The sequence below is a fragment of the Phoenix dactylifera genome, chromosome 7 (genome assembly GCF_009389715.1).
Source record: "Phoenix dactylifera cultivar Barhee BC4 chromosome 7, palm_55x_up_171113_PBpolish2nd_filt_p, whole genome shotgun sequence".
NCBI lineage: Eukaryota > Viridiplantae > Streptophyta > Magnoliopsida > Arecales > Arecaceae > Phoenix > Phoenix dactylifera.
In genome coordinates, this window is record NC_052398.1 from 16,434,424 (window position 1) to 16,458,269 (window position 23,846).

At 34.5% G+C, this 23,846-nt stretch overlaps 2 protein-coding genes and 1 long non-coding RNA gene across 4 annotated transcripts; 1 reads left to right on the forward strand and 2 right to left on the reverse strand.

The window, feature by feature from the left end:
- Positions 1-2,808: 2,808 nt before the first annotated feature.
- On the reverse strand, positions 2,809-14,964 carry LOC103707856. The gene is made up of 6 exons (XM_039128417.1): positions 14,163-14,964; positions 13,909-13,998; positions 8,864-8,951; positions 8,700-8,755; positions 6,791-6,845; positions 2,809-3,346 (listed from the first exon to the last, which is right to left on the reverse strand). Exons 1-6 carry the CDS (start codon positions 14,625-14,627, stop codon positions 3,303-3,305), a joined length of 798 nt encoding a protein of 265 aa, XP_038984345.1. The 5' UTR covers positions 14,628-14,964; the 3' UTR covers positions 2,809-3,302.
- LOC120103894 lies at positions 14,909-23,771 on the reverse strand. 2 transcript variants are annotated; one of them, XM_026804929.2, is made up of 4 exons: positions 23,417-23,771; positions 23,227-23,309; positions 16,611-16,755; positions 14,909-16,297 (listed from the first exon to the last, which is right to left on the reverse strand). In XM_026804929.2, the coding sequence occupies exons 1-4, from the start codon at positions 23,570-23,572 to the stop codon at positions 14,972-14,974; spliced, it is 1,710 nt and encodes a 569-aa protein (XP_026660730.2). In that variant the 5' UTR covers positions 23,573-23,771; the 3' UTR covers positions 14,909-14,971. The 2 variants fall into 2 exon arrangements, with proteins under 2 accessions (XP_026660730.2, XP_038984344.1); XM_039128416.1 differs by lacking the exons at positions 23,227-23,309; positions 23,417-23,771 and adding an exon at positions 17,570-17,751.
- Positions 17,684-20,537, forward strand: LOC120111383. The gene is made up of 2 exons (XR_005512608.1): positions 17,684-17,766; positions 17,900-20,537. It is a non-coding gene; the product is annotated as an uncharacterized LOC120111383 (long non-coding RNA).
- Positions 23,772-23,846: the final 75 nt, after the last annotated feature.

A 23,846-nucleotide genomic window follows, 5' to 3' on the forward strand; every position in this document is an offset into this window, starting at 1 on the left:
TACAGTGGCATTTGGTTAATATCTTGTTATTTACCATGACATCATGTCATTTTTGCTCGGTACTCGGTTGATCAAAATCAATTCCAACCCGTTTAACTTGTTTCGACTCATTATAGATAATATTAAATTATCTATTTAATAAAATGATCAATTTAGATTTGGATTTTTAATACATTTGATAGACAAATTAGATTTGGATTGACAAATTTTTGACCTATTGTATATCCAACTTAATCTATATATGGTCCAACCTGCCACCCCTAGTTTTCTTGATGTGGGGGACATTTTAAAATTTCTCCGACTTCAAATTTCTACATCAACAAGCAACGGTCATGGAAATTGAACTTGGGCCTCATTGCAGTTTTTTTTTTTTTGGGTACATCGGCGACTTACACACAACGGGTATGAGTGTAGCCCATAAAGTTAGAAAGAAGCAGAAAGTGCAAAGGAGACATGATAGAGTTTGTGTTATTTGATAAGTTCTTGCTTCAAGTATACTTGAATCCTGCTCGATCTTTAATGCAAAAATCCCATTTTGGTAATGATTTTTCCTATTATTTGAAATTTTGTCTGTGTTTGTTAGGTTAGAAACTTGCCTAATCTTTACTTCAAAAGTTTATGGTGTGTGTCTATTGTATAAGTTCATGCTACAATGTACAAGTGTTACAATTTATCTGAAATCTTTCTACACTCTAATGTCGTAGTAAGATTTTGTTTGAATTGCAAATCCGGATAAACAAGCCAGCAATCCTTGAATTGCTAACGATTCGCGCTTGAATCATGAACTCCGCTGCAGCTAGACATTAACATCAAAGCATTTTAAGTGTAAAGGCTCCAATTTTAAACTGATTAAATGAATTCAAAGCCATCGCATGCCAGTACTGCATTTTGCTACCCATTTCTACTTGGCTGCAACTCTTATTTAGTTTTGCGACTTCTTGTTAACCATGATAGAGCTTGTAGTTGATGTATTCTTGGTAATGATTCTAGCACAATATCATAAAGATAATTTATTCCATTGTTAAAAAGGCTTTGATTGTGGAGTACGATGGACTACTTAATTAAGCTCCTGCTCATCAGATTTCACTGTGCTGCCTGCCAAGTCAATTTAAAGTGGTTTATAGCTGAACTCGAACTACACTTGTTTTTTTTCCTTTTCCTTAAAGAAAAATAGCACCGATTTTCAAATTAGTATCAGATTGAACTAGCCCTTACATATGTACGACTATAGGATATTAGATCATAGGTCCTTTTGGGTTTACCCAAAAGCTGATTGCGGTAATTATGTCTGGATCTTTGTAATTGGATCTTTAGCCAGGTGAGAATACAAATATTTAAATGGGTTATGTGAGGGCCCTTACAGTGATGTATTAAGTCCTACATTAGCCTTACCATGGAAAGATCTAAGGTAATTATGCAAGGCCTGATGTCAAATAATAGCTTCAAGTTCTTAGGTCATTACAATTTTAAAAGGATAAAAAAATGGTGTTTGTAGATATATTATTTTTTATAAGTTTAATAATGGTGTTTGTAGATATATATCTTTATCAATTACTAAGGGAATTTCCCTTTCGCTTCCCGAAATTCCGTTTTGGACGAGGTCCCTGTTTGGGCTCTACTTAAATCAATGCAGATTAAGCTCTATCTGTGGGCTTAGTAGTCTCCTACTCATCATCAAGGCTCTTTTATCATACATGTACTCAATTATGAAACGTACTCCAAGTTGAGAAAGCTCTATAACAAGGTGGGTAGTCAAACTTAGGGGTTTGAGTAAACTTTTTTTTTTCCCCTCCAAAAAATGGTGGGTATCCACCTCAGGATTCAGTAGATTTTAAGAACACTCATTAGCTTGAAAACAACTACAAATTGATATTGATGTTTGTAATGAAACTTTTATGACGACTTGACTTGTAGACAATGTTTCCTTATTATTTGTAGTTTAAAGCCTATGCAACTAAAGAGCAACTATCCAAAATTTCTTCACCTGAAAGCAATTTAGATGGCTTGGCATATATAAGATAATAACTTTCAACATAAATTATGTTCAGATCAAACATATAATCAAACTAAAGAGCCTAATGGAAATATAATCAAGAAATCGTTATAAATATAAACTCTGAACGATGCAGGATTTATTGTACATAAAATCATAAAAATTCCAGTTTGAAGAGTTGGACTGTAGAATTTTTTGCTATTATGCTAATTGAAAAGTTGGAAAGCTATACCCGCACATAGTCCCCGAGAATAAAGATGAGGATGATGGGGGCAGTCATTAGGGTTCAAACCTCAAACCACCTCCTTGAAATGGAAGGAGATGCTAACTAGTTGAGTTAGCTAGCTAACTTAACTAGAGCTTATGATCACAAGCTGCAGTTATTATTTATACACATCTTTTATATATATATATATATGCATATCCATATAGTGTCCAAATCCATTTTCTGTTGTACTTAATCTCGTACTAGTTATAATGGATGGCAAATGCACACCCCCATTAAAAACTTCAGATTGGAGTTTCAAACATGATTAAAGCCTAGATTTGATGCTAATGTGCCTTCTTCAACTTAGCTATTCACAATTTATGTACTTTTAAAGAATTTAAAGAAGAATGTTTCTTGCACAGAAGCTTCTTGATGGACAACCATAGCAAATGAGCGACCGCTATCATCCTGCTGTAACAGGCAGGATGATAAGGAGCTTGAGTTTGTTATTTTAAAGAGCTGCCTCCTGTTCTCTATAATTCATTATCCACCACATCCGGCTGCACCACTTCTCTATTGTTTCTGAGTTTGAATAAATTCTTTATCATAAGAAACCACAGTTGTCAATATTACTGCTTCAATTATTGTGTCAAGTCCCATTGCCCTGCCCTTTGGCTTGAACCATTCACACTGGCCACTAGCAGTGTTTTTAAGGTATTAAACAGACAAAATGTTGCTATCAAAAGAATCAGACACAAACAGTGAGAAATCTACTTTGATATACACATGGAAGCTTCGGTACCAGCATCAAGTCCCCTGGCCATAATTTCCCTTCCTTTTGACTTAAACCGAGATGCATGTCAGTGGCCAGTAGCAAAGGATGCGAGGTACGAGGTACTAACACATTTGAAAAAGAGAAATCTTTTGTATACACAATCAAAGAGCAAATCTTGATAGAGTGGACTATACTTCAGTGCAACTTGTCATGGTTCTTCTACAATCCCTGAAAATGCAAGTTGATCACTTTCACTATAGATTATCTTCAGCACTTGAGGTCACAAGGATGAAAGCCCCACTGTCAACCGCAACATATTTAACTGCTCAGGTAAACATCTTTCTCTTCTTCACAGTCTCCGACTTGCTTCCTATTAAGAGAACAGATTAAGAACTTTGATTGGTGCAACAAATAACACATTCTTAGTTCACCTATTCGTAATTCTAGCAAAATCCATATGTTAATACTATCAAAAATATCATAATAGATCATAGATAGTCACATGCCCCTGGAGAAAATCCAAATATTCATGTTCAGCATATTCCTTAGTAGCTTGTGGTCATTACATAAGAACTATCCTATAGATGCTGTATATAAGTCAGGAATCCAATAAGCAATCCAACAATTAAATGCATCAAAGATAGTCAATCCATCCAGATTAGGTTCCATCACAATTTTCAGAGCTTTTACAGGGGGAAGGTCAAAAGCTTATTTTTGCAGCAAATGTATGAGACGTACTGAACAACCCAACCTATACTCAGAAAAATATGCATGTGTTGGTAAAACCTGAAAACTAATCATTCCATTGATGCCTATGCTAGTTAGCGCCGTATTAGATGAATTTTTTTGGAAACTAGGATAACTTTTTTTTACAAGAATTTTGAGTTTTCACAATGTTTTGATATAATAAAATTTGAGGTCTTAATATTTGTGAAAACCTCAGCATTTGCAAATCGCTAATTCTGACCCAACCCCGAAAGCAAGATTCATTCTTCAGATTTGCCTTTTTATTGTTATGGAATTTGTATTTTTTTTATTGGACTTAAATAGGGGTAATTTCTTATTCAATGATATTCATGTAAATAAGGTCAGTTTTAGCAGTTTGTCCACTGAGTGAGTAGTCTGTTTGCTGAAGTTTTAGACCTAATCGGCTAATATAGCAATTGAACCACCCAACTAACATATGTAGCCAACACAGGGGACCAACCTACTCAGGTAAATAACTTGACCAAGTGAACTGCCTTACCATGTTTATGGATAGAGGCTAAGGGTAAGCCAGGGAGGGCAAGAAATCAAAGGTAGGTCTTATCGAGAGGGCAAAAGGGGAGCTTAGACAAAACCTTGTTCAGTTTCTTTTGCATTATATCTTAAGTACCTTTTTCCATGTCTATTAATGTTCATTTTTTCCTTTTTTTTTGAGTTTTGTAGTCAGTTTCAAGCTTATTTATTGTTTTGGAGTTCTAAACCACATGGTAATTCCTAAGTATAGGGATTTCTTTACAAGAATTTCTAGTACACCTACCCATTTCAAATCGTACTTGACCTTCCTAAACAACCTTGCGTCTAATCAAGAAGTGTAGAAATCTGCCCAAAAAAAAAGATTATTCTATTTGTTTTTTGTTTTGGTTCATTTTTCTTCTAAGGATTAGAAAGCTTGAACTGCAAAATTGGACACTACCATTATATTCAAGTAACTTTCCTCATCATAGCCTCCTCATGTTTTCATTATACGCGCCCATAGAATATCAGTTCTCCATCAATTTTTTCTAGATTATGTAACTATTCTTCACTAATATACTCATTTCTCACTTTTTTTCCCTGGTTTTCTGACATATCCATCACAATATCCTGATTAATGTAACAACTATTTTTTTTAGACTTTTTTTTATTTCACAACATTCTGAGGCATAAAATATTGCAGGTCTTATTGTTACCTTACAGAATTTTCCCTTGATGTCGCTCAGACATGCATCAGAAGCACCTCTCAACTTTAGCCATCCATCTCTAATACTAGCATGTCTTATGTCTATCTCTCACGAATATTAGAATGGAATTCATTTCATCAATTATTGGATTCGTTCACTTTAATACAAAACTAAACCATTTTACATCATACCAATGGTTAAAATCCAAAACTATAAAATAAAATAACTAACCTAGTTGGAGTCTATCTGTTAACCAATATGAACCAGGAAGAATAAGATGGTTGTTGTGGTAAAAATAAAACGATACAAAGAAGAGAAACCTAAGGATAAAAAGCAAGTATTAGAAGATATCAGAAACTAGATAATGTATGGAGAAAAGACCTTCATTAGTATGATTACTGAAGTGGTTTTGTTATCATAACTCACAAGGATAAATGCTAAAGTTGGATGCAAGTTAGAGGAAAAAACTACTTTTCTTTTATCTCAACATATATTTACATACATCAACCCAATTTTATGTCATTTTTATACCTCGAAAGACAACAGCAAACTACAACACTTAGATAATTTAGATAGTATAAAGGATATTTTGTTTTAGTCATTAAATTAAAATGCATATTTTCCAAAGCATATGCTAGTAATCACCCTTGACTAGTTAAGTGGAATAAATGGCTGCAAAACATCTAACTCAGTAACCCCTGAGCATTCAGGCACCACTTAGGTGGCCATTTTTGATAGAACTAGTTTGTGCGGACAACATTTTGAATACTATTTCACATGACAAAATACCAAAGATCATGCAGTGTGCACATTAAATAACAATTAACACAACTATTTAAATGACTTATGATTCTAAATTTATAAAGATTCATCAAAAGATATTTTTATTTCTTTAAAGCATGTCTATGAATTGAAAATGGCAAAAGTAGTGAAGCCAGCCAGAAATCTTTTTTATAGACTCATCTATCTTCCCATGCCTGTATTTTCCAAATGTTAGCATGGTACCTATACCACCCCCACCCATGGCCAGCACAAAAACAAGACAGTATTTAAATGATTAAAGATATTTGCATTAACTTAATCTGTACTTGTATTACAACATAAACAGAATTTAAAACTATGCAGTATACATGTTAAATAGTAATCAACATAGATATTTAAGATAATTGGCAAATATAGATTTATTTGATTAGTTGAACATATTTATTTCTAAACACATATCTATAAACTAGTATGAACAGTTAAAATTGGTCTGTTTAAAAAAGAAAAAAGATAAAGTAGTGTATTTTAGAATGACTAGTATATCTTGCTATGGTAGTACGCCAAGCATTGACATTGTATGGCACATAATGCACACAAAATCAGCCCCTAACCAGCAAGGGCAATATATGACATGCCTTCATTATTAGACCTTTTATATTATTTTAGACTCAAGTGATTTGTCAATGTGAAATCTTAAAACTTTTCTTTATGGTCAGTCACTAATATATGTTTTAGTTTATTTTGCAACTCTGAACATAGAAAAGGAACTGAAAATCCCTAAAATAAACAAGACCTATCTGGGCAAGAGTAAAATCTAGTATAACAAAAGCCACTAAGACCATCCTTATATAAAACTTGTATCATCCAATAATATGAATGGGAGGTGTTATCATATAAGAGCTGGAGATTTCTTATCACAAAAAGACTGGGGGGAACTTTGATAGGTATATGTTCATAAAAGAGCTAACTATCACATAAGATGACTAAATGAAAACCCTGTATGATAGATAGATGAGGAACAACTTTCACCAAACAATATATGCACTATTGAACTTTATTCATAAAATATGTTACACAGTTTTCACAGAAGGAATAAAACAACTTTCAATTGGTTGACATGAACAAACCTATCCCAGGGGAATTCAATACATCCACACCTCTAATACCTGTAATTGAACCATCCTGAAAGCAAAAAACCTTTTTATAACACATTTAAAGGTAGTCAACAAAAAATTAATTTATGAACGAGAATTTCAATATGTGGATTAATTAATGGATACAAATATCAATTAAGAATAAGAAATGTTACATCTACAATAAATCCAAGAACCTTTTACTATGTCACCAATCACTCAATATAAACAAGATTCTGACACAAACTTAAGGTGGCAATATTGGCACTCAATTGCCAGGTCAGCAAATCTGGGGAACGATTGTGAAGCTTATTGTGGTAAGCATCATTATCTCAACAAGCATAGACCATAAGAAAGAGTGGCTTTCATATTAATTCACTAACATAGTTATTTTGTACGAATATATTTCTTTAGTCATGATGACTGCTGACATAATAAGAATATTGAGATTTATACAGGTAAATGTTCAAAACACAAAACTCCGATTCCAAATTGAAAATATAAATTGGAAACATGTTGTGCTTTTGTCAGTTAATTGTCAAGACTGATGTACAGATTCCAAACAAATACGATGCAATCAAGATTCAATAGAAAGGATAAAGAAAATCTATAAAAAAAAGGATGCCATATTTTTTCCTCTTGTTTATCTGCCTTTTGTTTTTTGTATAAAAGAAAATATGCGTGATTTTCCTATTTATAGGCTTTCTTTCAATCAGAATAGGAGGATGGGAGAACCTAAATGAACCAACAGCCATCCCTTGACTTTTTTCACCAAATTTTCATTTTTGAATCTATTGTTTTGGTTTATAAAATTTCTAGGTCTTTTTGAATCCTATATTTTCATCTAGCATGAGATGTTTTCTAAATTATATTATGTTCTTTCTGAATTATAGCAACTTCAGCTCCACTACATATGCATTACAAGAGAGAATAAGAAGAATGTTGACGGGCTTGATGTAGAGTTAAAGAAATCACATGATAGAATACTAAAGAAAGATAATTTGGTGTGTAAAGGAAAACAAAGAATGATATACTGAAAAGTAAATTTGGCCATTAAGGACATGCATCAAAAAGCAGTATCCAAATTGTGAAACTACACCAGTGGTTGGCCCTCAGCAGACTAGTCAAAATGTATGTCATTTGAGGATGATACAATAGTAATAAGATTAGGGTTGAATGCAACAATAAAATTATGGAGAAAAACAGTGATATATACAGGTCAAGACTGGTTTAATTAGAGGGTAGTATATGGGTTTAAACGTACAGGCATATTAAAGCAGGGCAAGTGAAGTGCTCCATCACTATATGACTCCTATGGATAACAAATGTCGGGAAACAGGTGAAGTCCGAAGCATGTAAGTCATAAGATGAGGGTAAAGTGACTAAAGTCTAAGCATTTTACGTCATAAGATGAGTGTCAGATAGATTAGAAGTTTGAAGTGCACATGTGGTTAAGTAAATAAGGGAAGAACTGACTACAGGATATGAATCAAAAGAGGTAGACCAATAAAAAGCATCAGACAAAAGACATGTCCACCAATAGGAGAAGCCTTTTGGAAGGGGACTTGAATATGAATGCAAAGGTCAATAAAATGAGGAGTATGAGACCTTAAGAAACCTGGAAGAACATTGCGGAAAAGATATAAAATGCTGCATTGATCCAGGATGAACCCTCTATGGTAATGAATGATGATGATGGATCTAAAACCAATAAATAAGATTTGTGGATATGGTTGGAGGCTTGGAGCTGTGAAAATGACTTTTTACTACATATAGTTGATGCTTTCAAGTAATTTTTTCACTGGCACACATAATCAAGTCTGTGTGTTTAAATGCAAGGTTTGATGAAAATGACAGCACACAGCCATGCACATATATCAACATCAGTAAAATTGTCACAAACCACATCATAAACTATCTGTTGGCACCAGTTAGCCAGTGGAGGAACAATCAATCGACCTGCAAAAATTCCAACGAAGTTAAGCAAAAGAGGCTGGAGTTATTAGCAGAGACAGTCTGCAACTGATGACAATAAATAGCTATTATTTTAGTCAATAAAATATTCACCTGATCTAGATCTTTTTAGGTTAAGATATTCAGGTGAGGCCATAGATAATTTATGAGCCTTACCCCGAGTATTTGGAGATTGATACACCTACAAAGTGCAAAAATAGTGTCTAAATACTGATATAGTAAAATAATCAAGTAAAAATTCAAGAAAATACATCAGAAACCTGTAATATAGACAATAAGAAACAGAATCCCAATAAGCATTAATTTCCAATATCCATATTAATTCCTAAAGCTTCTTATGCCTGTTTTCTAATGAATAATATGTAGTATAGACAGGGAAATGATCTTATTAGAGAAAGATGTTGCCAGTATAACAGCAGGATGGGCTAAAATTGGCAAGAAAGTGGACTTTAGATATCTCAAAATCCCTTCATATTTAAGTTGATACAATTTGATTTAAAACATAAGAAAAATGTTGTTCATTATAGCTACATCATTTCATGACAATTATGTCATTATGACATTAGCTACAGTAAAAATCCTAGAAATTGCAGCAGGTAACTATTTCGTTTAGAGAAGCTTGGGATCAGGTGGCTATGGCAAAATGTTGGTCCAAGTAGAAAGAAAAAAATAAAAGTCTCTGCGAAAGAAGTCATTGGCAATTATTGTGTTAAGATTGGCTCTAATCATTTTTAGGGATTGGAGGATGTTGTTTCTGAGAAGGGAATGCCTGGTTTTGGGAAAATTTGAGATAGAATAGAGAACAAGGATTTTGGTATCGGAGGGTCAGGTCAGTACTACCAATCTGTCCCATTCCGATAGAAAACAGGCAGCCAAAATGGGTGTGGGACAGCAGTCCCTTCGTAAGGCTGGGGCATCCCTCCCATCCCGGTTGAAACCAATGGGACCGGCTAGCACCAAGGTAAGTTTGGCCAATACCAAGGCACTAATAAGGTCTCCTGGTTTTCAGAAAAAAGAGAAAGGGGCAGGGGTGACGCTCCTTTTTCTCATTCCTTTAATCATGGAGGTGTGTGTGCAGGCAAAAACTGAGAAGGAGAGGGGGAGAGAGAGAGAGAAAGATAGAAAGAGAGAGGAAGAGAGAGGAGAAAAGAGAGAGGCTTCTATTCGAGTTGGGAAATATATGTGCAACACAAGTGCAAGGCCAACAAGAACCCCTATACGACAAGTGCCAATACTAGTACCAGCACTATGCATCCCATTATTGACTCAAAGACCATGTTTAAAGAATTAAATATATCAATTCACTAAAACTTTATCTAAAATAAAAACTTAAACATAAAAGTATTGCATCTTAGTACGATACCTCAGTGCAAGGCCATCCCAAAAGTCGTGATAGTACCATCTTGATATTGTACAAAAAAAAAACTAGTGTAGGCACAGTACTGGTATTTTAAACGTTTGTACTTTGTAGAGATTGTTGAGTGTGTAATTTAGTTTTGTCTAACTTGGTGTTGAGGGGTCACTTTGTAAACTGATCTTTATTGTGATGTTTTAAAAAGTTGGGAGGGGAGAGTTTCTCTCCCCCATTTCCTTCAAAAAAAAAAAAAAAAAATCCAAGCAATGCCTTTTTATACCACTTAAATTTTATTTCACGAGGAAAATTCCAACCATGCTTGAACTTTATAGTCCATTAGGATGAGAAAATGCATAGAAAAGATGAACCCTAGCCATTCCAATAACATAAATAATGGACCAATTATCCCACTAAGGAAATTCATACACTTTAATCCTAATAATCCACACAACTCGATAACATGTACATGTTGAATTCATGAAATGGAAGAAAATATACATGATGTAGAAGTTACAATTAGGATGGCCCATAAATAATGTAAAAGGACCACTTTTTTAGCTAATGTCGTGATAGCATAATGATCATGGATCAATTTTTACCAAGTTCATTTTTTTTGTGCTGTTGTCATTGCGGACGGTGCAAATAAATCCTATAGACATAAAAGAAGACTCTACCATGTATCGGATCCCATTTGGCCTTTCACAATATTTTCAGAAACTGTAAAGATCATGTCATGTCTGAGATCATACATGTACAAGACAACCAAGGAAAAAGCTCCCAAGCTAAATGACAGTGCCAAACAACAACAGACATCCAGAAAAGGTCGATCCATGCAGCTATCATTCCATTTAATCCTTCCTAGAGTTGATATCGCTTTCACACTTTCCCCATTCTTTTACCACTTGCTGCAGTTGATCTTTGACCTTTCTTAATCCTTCAGCTTCATGTTGATTCTCCACCAAAATATTGTTGCATTCCTCTCAGCCCAAACATGCCAAGCAAGGGTTAAGATTGCACAACTACCAATCCCATATATGAACTTATCTCTATAAGATTGCTAAATGGATTCATCAAACCAAATATTAGTAATATGATGCCATAACCAATAGCTATAAGAGTAGGGGTGGCAAAATCTATTCACCAAGCCGCACAAACCCATGTAGATAAATGGGTTTTTGTACTGTTTCTTTAAAGTTGGGTCATTTCCAAGTCAGCCTGAAATCAACCCAACTATAAATGGGTGGGTTTGGGTTTAGTCCCCGGACTTGATGGGTCACTCAGGGATCCAAATGGGAGCAAACTGTCTCCCAAGCCCAACATAGATGATAGTTCTCTAATTTTTGTCATGTGGTTCGATTTACTAAATAAAGGGTTATATAAAGTGATGGACAGGGCAGGCTATGGGATTTTAGGATGTGGGGTTGCATTTTAGCAAGTTTCATCCTTAATTAGTTTACAACTGTCATATATCCTAAAATTTCAAGTTTATTATGATTATAATGATATATTTTAAGTTAAATTTTATTTTATTAGTTTGTGATCTTTGCACACCATGTTTTGCTTTATTGTTTGGTTATATGTAAGATTGATGAGTGAAAACTTAAATGGGCAAGCAGGAAAGGTATGGGTTTATGCAAAAATAAATGGGGTGGGCATGGGTTTACATTTTCCAATCCCATTATAAATGGGTCAGAGATAGGTCATGGGTTGAGGTTTTTCTCTTTGACCCATCCCAACCATTGGCATTCCTAAACAGCTTCATACAACTCTCCATTGTTCTTGGTGAGGATGGTGGGAGCATGCAAATTTCATCTTTTAGGATTTAGAACCTTTAAAGCACCTGCTCTGATAGTACTTAAAACAATGTTTGCAATTCTAGCCAAAAAGCAGACCATAGCATAGTCCAAACATCACTACGTATATTTATCTTGATTAATCTGCAAAGATGATTCAGAAATCAGAAAATTTCCACGTACTGGACTCATTTTGTATTGCTTTAGCGATCCTTATATCTCCACGGAACTATTATTTTTTTGTCTACGACACCCATAAACTTGCCTTTATTTCCCAGGATCCAGAAACAATACAGCATGAAGGTTTCATAAGCTTCCAAGAACCAGTTTAATTCCAAGATCTCCCTCTAGCTTTGAAGTAGAAATCGTTCCCCAGCCCAAAGGCAATAACCAACATAATCCCGGAAGCAATCTAAAGGAAGCTTAAGGTTTAGTACAGCAATCTTCTCCCAGGTTTAGTACAGCAATCTTCCCCCACCCATTGTCTACTTTGTGCATCATTTCATGGCTGGGTGAGATGTTCTCTTTAATTCTTCTTCCCTTCTTGAGTGCCTTGACATCAGTTTTTTTAAGTCAGAGAACACCCTCTGAAGTCTATTTGCAAGAAGTTGATAACAATTTTATAAACAACTTACATAGATATAGGTATTATATCAACATTTCCTCATTGAGAATCAGGACAATAAGGTATGTTTATTTGCTTCATGATTCTTTTGGATTCAAAGAAATTTCAAACCTCTTCTGGTAAAAAATCAACCTTGATAATAGATCAAGTAGCTTTTGTCCATGACCACATCTCCAATGTTTCCTCAGAGAAAGAGTGATCTATAAAGTGCTCTAGTGATCTCCAATTGTGTAGATTCTAAATTTAGAACATTCAGAAAGTGTAGTGGTACATCGAGCGGAATGGAGGAAAAGGATTCATAAAGCCGACCCCAACTAGTTGAGTCAAGTATTCTAAATTTATAAAATGCCATCATGTAATTTCAACTTACTGGATTTGGGCTTATTCCAAGCAAGTAGGACTGTAGCTAAGTTCTTGCTATATATATATGTTGTTACATACCTACAATTTTACCAATATTATTGCAGATCATTCTTTATATAAGTGTGTCAGAAAAAGTGTAAATAAGTATATCAGATATTTACAACATATAACACATCTTAATAACAAATGATAAGGCTGTCCAACAAGAATTCTTTGACACTATAGGATGTCTCTTAAGTTACAAGCTAAAGCAGATGCAACAGTGGAAAATGACAACATCTAAACAAGAAAATAGAGCTCGTGACTTCAAGTCTCTTAATAATTCATGAATGCAATAAATTGCTCATGACTATGAATGACATATTTATAAGAAACTCATGTATTAAATATTAATAAAGTTATCTTTTGTTGTAGGTGGTGGCAGTGTTACCATTATTTCTAGCGGTTAACCCCCCATGTTTGTTTCCATGTGCACTACTAAATATATTCACTCAGAATTCTGTTTTTAGCATTTTTTTTTTCTAATAGTAAGCATCCTGCTATTTTTATAGATTTCATATCTCTATCCTTAGCCAGATAATTTTGAAATCCTGAAGTTCTGATTTAGGGCCACAATAATTATTCGAACATGATACTATGCAAATCTCAAGCTGTTCAAATTGGTTCAGTTTCAACAGTTACAGGTGAAACCCAATAGTGTCATTCTAAAATATTAGTGCCAAGACCAAACTACTGAAATAAAATCACCCAGTATTTGAATTCCTGCTTGAGATGTTTTTTTTCTAAATCATTTCATTTTGGACAAAACTGAACCAAACATATTTGATTTGCATCAAAGTTTGGCAAACTTCAAGTCTCAGGCCATCTGACAAATATTTATATTTAGAAAATCATACAAAATCTACTGATTAAGCGATAGTTTTAAAGTGTATGTCACAGAAAGAATTCACATCAAACTCAAATAGATACAAATTATATAGAGATCAAAATGAAGAATGTTTACAGATGAAATTGGCCTCCAAGCTGTTCCCTTTCTGGTAGTATGCAATTTCTTCTCTCTGGAAGGTTGCTCCATTACTACAAATTCTTTTGCCTGTATACCATCAACATCCAATAGAAGATCTAAAAGTTCCATTTTGATCACTAGCTTCTGCATTACTCTGATTATTAAGATGCCAATGGTATTGTAATCATAATCAACAGAAACCAAAAAAGGGAAATAAAACTGTAGTGTACAATATAATATCATTAACTTACATGTTGATCATTTGGTATGCTCACAATATTTTCTCCAGTCATAGCTAATTTTGTATTATTGCTAGATTGCTTCTTCACTGAATAGTCTAAATGATTTGGAGTTTTAACAGCACACTTTAAAGACTCACTTTGGTTGTCACCATTCATGCCAATGCAGTCATGAGCGTGTCCACCATCTAGTCTATGCATTACACCAGTAGCAGCTGGAGTGGATACAATGCACGGCTGAAGCCCATGCTCTCGATCTTCAGTATCAAGTTTCATGGGTGATGACTCAAGAGAACCCTTTCCAACTTCAACTGTAGCCAGATCCAGAGCATGCTTGCATGTAGATGTGCACATAGTATCATTAGGTGCATTTACAATGTCATGGTCCCTTGGAACAGAACGGACCCCATTTTTTTCAACCTCAAGGCTATGTCCAGCTATCAGGTTATCATTACCTTTTTTCTTTGATGGTTTCATCCTGGTATTTAATGTTTCAGCTTTGACCGTAATTGAACTTTCTAAAAGTCTCCCCTCAGATGAAGCAGAACTGTTTCTGCACCTATTACGTGTATGAAGAGCAAGTAAAGACACATCACCATGAACATTTTCTGTTGTTGAGAGTTCTTTAGTTGCACAAAAAGGAAATCTACCTGTTAACTTTTCTTCATCGATAGATCTTCGTGTTTCTGGAATGGAAAAGTGCAAACAAACTTCACTATTAATGCATTCAGCATATTTCCAATCTCCTTTCTGAAAGTTTTTCTTCTTTTGTCCTCCTCCTTTTACTACTTTAGTTAAATGTTCCTTTGTTGGCGACTCCTTCACTTTTGATGTTTTAGACTTTTAGTGATTGTCATATCAAAAGCAGTGCCTATCTGGGATGTGGGATCCTTTACAGCAGGAAGCTTACAGCACTCAATTTTCTCTAAAATGCTATAACACATATCATCTATCTCATTTGATGAAGAATCTTTAGAAATTCCTGTAAAGTCAAAATTTGGTGCCTTCGAGTTCTTAAGGTCCCATGGTCTCCCTTTAACATGATGAGAATCTGCATCACCTTGAGATGCTGAAAGGATAGAAGGCACCATTTCTTCATTCTGTGATGAAATCTTGGATCTTGTTCCAACACCTTCCTCCCTTAATGAAACCTTCAGTGGTTCTGTGACATCAGAATCAAGAGAATTTTGTGAGCCCGCGTTCATTGTTACCTTCAATGAATTTGCAGTTTTTGGGTCACAATCCTTTTCCACCAGCAAGTCATCTGAAAAGCCTACATTTGGCATTCTTAAATTTTCAACGCAATGTTGTCTTCTTACTGCATCATCTCCGAGTTCCTCATCATGTCTAAGATCTGAAAGATTTGATTCTTTCAGCAGTGAATCTTCTAACAAGCATTTCATCCTCACACAGGATGAGTCTATTCTGCTCTCAGCATTTACCTTTCCTTCTATACAAGCTGGCACGTGATCAACATCGTCACAGTCCACTGGAACAGAACTCAGCATATTGTTATCCTTCTCCACTTCTTTAATGTTTGCCAACAGTGTTTCCATTTGCATGTCTGTCCCTGTCTCTGTCTCGCTGGTAGTTTCTGCCACTGGCTGGGTGGCAGTCTCTCGGTTCTCATGCATTAAGGAATAATGTGAGATATCATGATTGAGGTTAGAATTTTCTATTGGGACATCACCTGCATGTAATTCCATAGCATAATACCCTTTTTCACCATGGCTAGTTGCATGTCCTTCAGCATCATGGTTAATGACAGTAGCAAATCCCTTACTATTTTCATGCTTTGAATCACTTTTATCCGTGTCACACTCACTATGGGTTTCCACAGGCAAAAGTGAAGGTTTTTGTGCTGTCGGATTCAATGAAGGATATCCAAAGAGCTTTTTCAGACTTTCAATTAAGTTTCTTGTCAGAGTACCACCAGAAGTGATCAGGATGTCACAAAGCCTGCCAAATGGAAACACATTTACACATACTGCAGATGTATGGCCTGCACCATCAGCTGAATCCTTGGACAGCCCACCAAAACCAGCAGAATTTGAAGAATTACTTGCAGAAATGGAACTTCTTCTGAAATACTTATCAGCATAGTAATCCCAATTATAGGGAAATCCAACCAGGAAACGATTGCAAACCTGCAAATGTGATAAGACAGAAAGATGTAAAATCATATAACAAGAGATTGTCAGCATTGAACATCCAACAGTTGCACATCTCAACATTCAACAAGAAGCAACAATCAGGAAAATATTTTAGTCATTTTAGCATAACCATTTCCTTGCTTTTATGTAAAATAGCTGTAGCTCATATAATTAACTTTGAGTTGCCATGCCCTTTTTACAATGATAAACTATCTGGCACCTGCAGTCAGGTAACGGATGAACAATTGTTTTCTAGTTCTTATTGACTAATATATCAAAATAAAAGGGGAGAAGAAAAGCCCCAAACCTCAGGAGGAAACCCATTATCATGTGTCCGTGCTTTATTTATCAAGCCCAGAATTATCACAGTGATCCCATCTGCAGTCTCAAGATTATAGGCATCATATCGTTTTAAAATAGGTGCAGAACTGAAGATTCTCATTGCTTGTTGCCTGTATTTGAGGGGAAAATAGTTGTTAACAACAATGATATAACACAATAATATAACTGAAAATACCAAGCATATAGCAATATTTGGAAGTTTTGATTTCCAGGTTCTGAATCATATTGACAGGGTTTATCTGCACTATCACATTTCCAGCCACCACAAAAACATCTGTACTGCCTGCCGTATGATATTTTCTAATAATAATTATAATAATTTTAAAAGGATAAAATTTTGTTCGGTAGTTACTTCTAATAGGAAGTCTTAATGATTATTATCTGATTTTTTTAAAATATTTTAAATTCTTATGTAGTTACCAGCCAGGAAACTTCTACAATGTTAAAAAAGAATATGAAGAGTTGCATCATTTCTAAAAAAGTACATATGCAATATTTGAATTCTTATAAATATATTGGAACATGAAAAATAGAGAACAACTTCCTTACTTCTTCCGATTTTGTATTCTGCAACTTTCTTTCTATTTTTTTTGTCTTTTCCAGGGTTCTTGATATAGAAATTTCTAGAGTGCAGGGCCTGAATTTTTCTTAGGTATTGTATCCTAGGGTTAGTATTTCGAAGTTGTCATCTGCATCTATAGTGGGAAATAATTATCCCTAAGAAAGTTTCCTGGAAATGCCTTGCCTCACAAATTCTTTGCCTATATCTGAATTTCTGTCCATACAACAATAAGTTAAGGATAGTTATCCTCTTTATCATGGAGTCTGCAATTCTCAAAGCTCAAATTCAGAATATGAAAAAACTTGAGACATTTAAGGTCTCAATTACAAATGCTAGAGCATCAAGGTTCTTTATCAACTTACATGCGAAGGTTGCCTATGTACTGAACACACCATATCCACAAAAGCAAGCGGCCGATGGAGGACTCACGGAATTTCAGAAGAAATGGCTGACAATGACTGCTTTTATCGCTTCATTATCCTCAAAACCATGACCACCTCTCTATTTAATGTGTTTGATACACAACAGCATTGGAACTGTAGAATGCTCTCCAACGAAGGTATGTCAAGAAGAGACTGGCAATAAATTTTTTCTTATTGACAAATATACTGACTTCAAAATAGATGAATCTAAGCCTATCATTGATCAAGTCAATGAATTTAATGAGATTGCCGCTCAATGTGCTAATGCAGGTGAAAAAATTTCAGACATTTCAATTTCTACCATTATTGCTAAATTTCCCCCTTGGAAGGATTACCAAAAGATTTTAAAACATAAAGATAAGTCTTGAGTTTGGATCAACTGCTGCAATACATTCAAATTGAAAATGAGGCTAGAATTGGTGATGGACTTGATAATCAGAGTAAAGACAACATATTTCACAATGTTGAAGGACCGGCATATGACAACTTTAAGTCCATGAACAAGTTTCTAAAGAGAAAGAAAGTTTCTTGCAACAACATAAGAAAGAGAGAGAAAGTCCAAGAAAAATGGTAATAAAAAGAAAGGTCCTTGTTTTGTTTGTGGCAAAATGGGCAATTTGGCTAGAGTTTGCTGTCATCGCAAAGGACAGAAGAAGAATGAGGCTATTGCAATGGAGGATAGCAAGATTATTGCCATGATTACTGAAATTCTCATGGTCAACATGGGAGAAGACTGGTGGATTTATTCTGGAATAACCTGCCATGTGAGTCCATACAAAAAACTATTTAAGACCTATGAAGCAATGAATGAAGAAAAACCTATATTCACAGGAAATTCCTCCACATGTGCGATCATAGGAAAAGGAACTATACAAATTCCACTTACTTCTGGAAAAGTTCTTATGCTCAGGGATGTCTATCATATTCCTGGTATTAGGAAGAGCCTTATTTCTATGAAATTTGATGATCATGGGTTTAAAGTTGTATATGATTCCCAAAAAGTGATTATCTCTGAAAAAGGATCCTTTGTTGGGAAAGGTATGCTAAAGATATTATGTATGTACTGAGTATTAATAAAGGTACTTCAATTTCTGCTTATATCGTTGATGATATGAATCATGTTTGGCCTTATAGATTAGGATATGTTGGTAATAATACTATGCATCATATGATATCAAAGGATGATGTTCCCAAATCAAGTTCTGTTTTAACTAAACACTCTTGCGAATATTGTGCATGAGCAAAAAGAGTAAAAGCCCCTTTTAAACCTATCACAAGAACTATTGCCCTTTTAGAACTTGTTCATACAGATTTATGTGATACTAAAAATCATTTGACTAGAGGTCATAAATGGTATTTTGGAACATACATTGATGAAGTTTCAAAATATACCTACGTATATTTGTTAAAAACTAAAGATGAGACTTTTGAAAAATCTAAAGTTTTCAAATAAGTTATTGAAAATAGGACTTGCAAAAAAATTAAGAGATTAAGGTATGATAGAGGTGGTGAATACCATTCTATTAAATTGATATATTTTTTGTGAACAACATAGCATTATTAGAGAAGTATCTTCATCAACTCTCCACCCCAAAATGGTGTAGCAAAAAGAAAAAATAGAGCCTCACTAGAGGTGCTTATTCATTCTAAACTACCCATGAGTTTTTTGGGTGCAGCTAAATATACCGCATGTTATATTTCAGATAGAATTTTTAGAAAAATGAAGACAAGACTCCTCAAGAATTTTAAATAATCGAAAACCAAAGATTGACTATTTTAAAGTTTGGGGCTGCATTGTATGTTTTAGACTCTATTCAAAAGAGACCAAAACTGGGTAGCAAAGCCATTAAATCCATATTTTTGGGTTATGTCATGCATAGCAAAGCTTGTTAGATTTCTTAATTTGCACACTAGTAGTGTGTTTGAATCTGTTCGTGCTATTTATTTCGAGCAACTGACAATTAAAGATGCTGATAAACTTGAGATGGAAAAAGACTTGTCAAAAGAATTAGAATTTAATTCAAAAATTATTTCCAAAAATTTCTAATTATATTGGACATTGACTCAAATAAGAAAGATTTACATGAAAATGAGAAAGAACTTGAGAGTTCAAGTGAAAAAAAATTTTAATGATAATGAAAAGAAACCTGAACCTTTTAAGATAAGAAGACTTGAACTAGAGTTAAGAAGGAGCAAAAGACAGAGAACTGAAAAAGATTTGGGACTAGATATATTCAGTTACTTAATAGAAAAGATTCCCAAAACTTTTGAAAAGGCTGTCTTTGCCCAATGCAAATCTTCGGAAGAAGGCTATGGAGGATGAGATCAAATGCATAAATGATAATAAAACATGGACTTTGACAGATCATCATCCTAATACAAAACCTATTAGCTAAAAATGGATATCAACGAAGAAGCTAAAACTTGATGGCAGCATTGACAGGTACAAAGCTAGGTTAGTTGTTAAAGGATATAGCTAAAAAGAAAATATTGATTATTTTGAAACTTTCTCTCCTGTTACTAAATTTACTTCCATTAGAACTATGTTTGTTGTTGCTTCTACATATAATCTTGTTATTCATCAAATGGATGTCAAAACTACCTTTTCAAATGGTGATTTAGGTGAAGAGTTTTATATTTACCAACTTGAGGGTTATATAGTTAAAGGCCAAGAAGACAAAGTTTGCAGGTTGAACAAATCTTTGCATGGTCTTAAATAAGCCCCAGCCAATGGCATAAAAAGTTTAAAAATAAATAAATAAACAATTTGGTTTTAAGAGTAGTAAGGTTGAAAATTGAGTGTTTGTTAAATGCACTAATGATTATAAAGTTTTGATTACTTTTTATGTTGATAATCTGCTTATTTTTAGTTCCAATATGGAATGTGTTAGTGAAACAAAAAAAAAAATACTCAAGCTTTTGATATTGAAGATTTATGACCCATGTATGTGACTTTAGTTGTTCAAGTTATTAAGAGGAATAAATTTATTTTGACACAAGCTCATTATATTGAGAAAATTCAATTATTTTGATTGTAAACCTAGCAAAACGCCCATATATCCACATTGTAAGCTTTTGCCTAAAATGTTGAACATGATCAAGAACAATATGCTAAGATTATTAGTAGTTTGATATACGCAATGAACTATACTAGACCTGATATTGCATGTGTTGTTGGCATATTAAGTAGATTTACTAGTAATTCTAGTCATGAGTATTGGAAAGAAATTAGTAGAGTTATGAGACATGTGGAGGATACTTTATGGTTTGCATTATAAATGTTCTACTCCCATCTTGCAAATATTATACTAATGTTAATTGGGCTTCCGAAAGAGTAACTTCTAGATCAAGTAGTGATTGAATATTTACTTTAGGTGGTGCTATCACCTAGTCTTCTAAGAAACAATCATGTATCATATTATCTACTATGGAATCTGAGTTTATTGTCATATCCCTTGCTAGTAAAAATATTTTATGAATTAGACATTTTATGAGATGCATACCTTTCATTATTGTAACTAGAGGACCTATAACTTTGTATTGTGATAATCAAGCTACAATTCACCACACTAAAAATAAGAGAATATTAAGTCATAGTAAGAGTATTGCTATGTGTTACAATCATATTAGAAGTGTTATAAAAAGGGTAAGATAATGCTTGAGTGCCTACCTACTGATTAAATGCAAGCAAACCCTCTTACAAAACCATTATCTAGTGAGAAGATCAGAAAAATCAAGGGAGGTATGGGACTATTACTGATTAAAGAGTTAAGTTTGAATTGAATCCTACTTCATCATGACAATGTCAATAAATAGTAAATACTGAAAATCATGTGTATGGGAGTTCAAAGGAAATTCAATAAAAAGATTATCCAAAAAATGACAATATTAAGTGCATTTCCAGTGCATTAAATTTTCTAAGAAATAGTGGGTGTAAAGTTTTGACTAGTGAAATAAGATCTATTCCTTCAAATGCTTATATCTGATTAATGCACTTTTTTCTAGAACAAGATAGGTTGGACATTGTCTTTAACATACCCATAGCTTTTAAATAGAGTGAACAAAGTGGTTGTGGATGTTCTTGATGATTCTGCCTTTGCAAGCAGGAAAGTGAGAGGAGTAGTCCACCTAAGGTTCAAAGCATAGTCCATCTAGTTCTTAATATTCTAAGATCAAGGTTTTGTCCTCCTAAATATTTAACCTCATAAATTTATATTCAATTTAAGGTTCGAAGCATAGTTCATCTTTGGACATTGTACTATTATTTGTTTCTAATAGTAACAGTAAAAGTTTTAAAAGGATAAACTTCATTAGATAGTTACTTTTAGTAGGAGGTCCTAACGATTATTGTCTAAAGATTTTTAAAATCTTTTAAATGCTTAGATAGTTACTAGCTGTTAGGAAAACTACCACATGTCAAAGAAAATGAAAAGTAACATCATTTCTGAAAAGATATTTATACTATGTTTGAACTCATATAAATCTATCAAAACTTGAAAAACCAAGAGAAACTTCCTTACTTCTTCTAACTTTCTATTTCTGCAACTTTCTTTGTACTTTTGTCTTTTCTGGGTACAGTTCTTGATATAGAAAAAATTCTGAAGTGCAGCCTAAATTTTTCTTGGTTAGGTATTGTATCCGAGGGTTAGTATTTCCAAATTATCATCTGCATTTATAGTAGAGAAGTAACTATTCTTAAGAAAATTTGCAGGAAATGCCTTGTCTAATAACTTCTTTGCCTACATTCTCAATTTCTATCCATACCACAGCCCTGTCACCACTTGTTTTAGTATCTCATAGCACACATGAGATCCTTCCTATCAACATCAGCAAGATGACAAAAATATCCTAAGAAACAAAATAATAATTAGGAAAAGAAATCCGTGTGTATCTGAGCAGCATCCAAGGGCTCTTTAATTTTTTCCTTTTAAAATTAGGAAACCTGAAGAGAGTATATCCTAGCTGATCCAACTAGTATCGGTGTCCGATATGTATCGGACATGGACAAGATGTGCAATTTGAAGTATTGTTTTTCTCTTCATAGGCTGCAATTTATAAACAAAAACTAGGTCTCAAATCTTTGTTACGCTTCATGCTTTCTTGTATATATCTTGTCAGGCAAACACATCATAAAGCAGAAGCAAGTGGAGGAAACATAAAAATTCCCATAAAAATAATTTTGTCAAGAAGTTCCAAATTCTAATAAACCAAAAGAAACCCATCAGAATGATATAAAGGCAAGAATGATAGAAGAAACAACCACTAAGGAGACCACATAAAAGAAACTTAGAAGTGACTCGACCTGCTACGTTTCTCCTTTAACCATTCGTTTTTCCCAAAAAAAAAAAAAAAAAACTCATTACTCAAGTGTTACATTACAGCCGGATCCAAAAGAAACCCATCAGAATGATATAAAGGCAAGAATGACAGAAGAAACAACCACTAAGGAGACCACATAAAAGAAACTTAGAAGTGACTCGACCTGCTACGTTTCTCCTTTAACCATTCGTTTTTCCCAAAAAAAAAAAAAAAACTCATTACTCAAGTGTTACATTACAGCCGGATCCAAAGTATCCATCTTGAAATTAATCGCTTACCCGGTGGTAAACCCACTGACCGCCAACCTTTTCCCCTCCGCTCCTCCTTCCACTTTAACCAACCACCAATCGGACAACAAAACCTAGATTTTCGAACCAAAAATTCAGTTTTGATAATTTGGCTAACAAATGCATCAATCACGAAAGGAAAAAAAAAAAAAAGAAGAAGTGGGTTGAACGCAAATCAGACCGAGTTCTTGTCCGAGGAGGAGAGGGCGGAGGGGCTGCGGGGAGTGGGTTTCGAACAGCCGGGGCCGGACGTGGTGGACGAAGACGACCTCGCCATAGGAGTACCCTCCGCCGCCACATCTTGGTTCCTTGGCGCGGTCCTCTCTTCGTCCTCCATCGAAGGAGAAGCGAAGCGAAGAGTGGGAGAGGGAGCGTTTCGATCTATGGCTTTGGGTGGAGGAGGAGGAGGAGCCGAGAGACGCCTTGCCCTTTTGGCGGGAACTCAACCCGAGGAGACGGAGAGCACAGGATCCAGTGCGGGTTGCGAGCACGGATCGGGAAGGCAATCCCACGCGAAGACGATAAGCAAGTTTGGATTTGATCAAAACCAACGTGCCCTTCAACCCAAATACAGCTTCACTAATAAATGAGCCGAGCTCGAGTTAGAGTTG

What these genes read in the sequence shown, in the direction of transcription:
- LOC103707856 (XM_039128417.1), bottom strand. Translation starts at nt 14,627, where the DNA reads ATGAAACCATCAAAGAAAAAAGGTAATGATAACCTGATAGCTGGACAT. An exon ending in GCATACCAAATGATCAACAT is followed by an intron (nt 13,999 to 14,162) that starts GTAAGTTAATGA and finishes GATGGTATACAG; the next exon opens with GCAAAAGAATTTGTAGTAAT. An exon ending in ATTGAATTCCCCTGGGATAG is followed by an intron (nt 3,347 to 6,790) that starts GTTTGTTCATGT and finishes TTCTCTTAATAG; the next exon opens with GAAGCAAGTCGGAGACTGTG.
- LOC120103894 (XM_026804929.2), bottom strand. Translation starts at nt 23,572, where the DNA reads ATGGAGGACGAAGAGAGGACCGCGCCAAGGAACCAAGATGTGGCGGCG. An exon ending in GTCAGTGGGTTTACCACCGG is followed by an intron (nt 16,756 to 23,226) that starts GTAAGCGATTAA and finishes CCTCAAATACAG; the next exon opens with GCAACAAGCAATGAGAATCT. An exon ending in ATAATGGGTTTCCTCCTGAG is followed by an intron (nt 16,298 to 16,610) that starts GTTTGGGGCTTT and finishes TCACATTTGCAG; the next exon opens with GTTTGCAATCGTTTCCTGGT.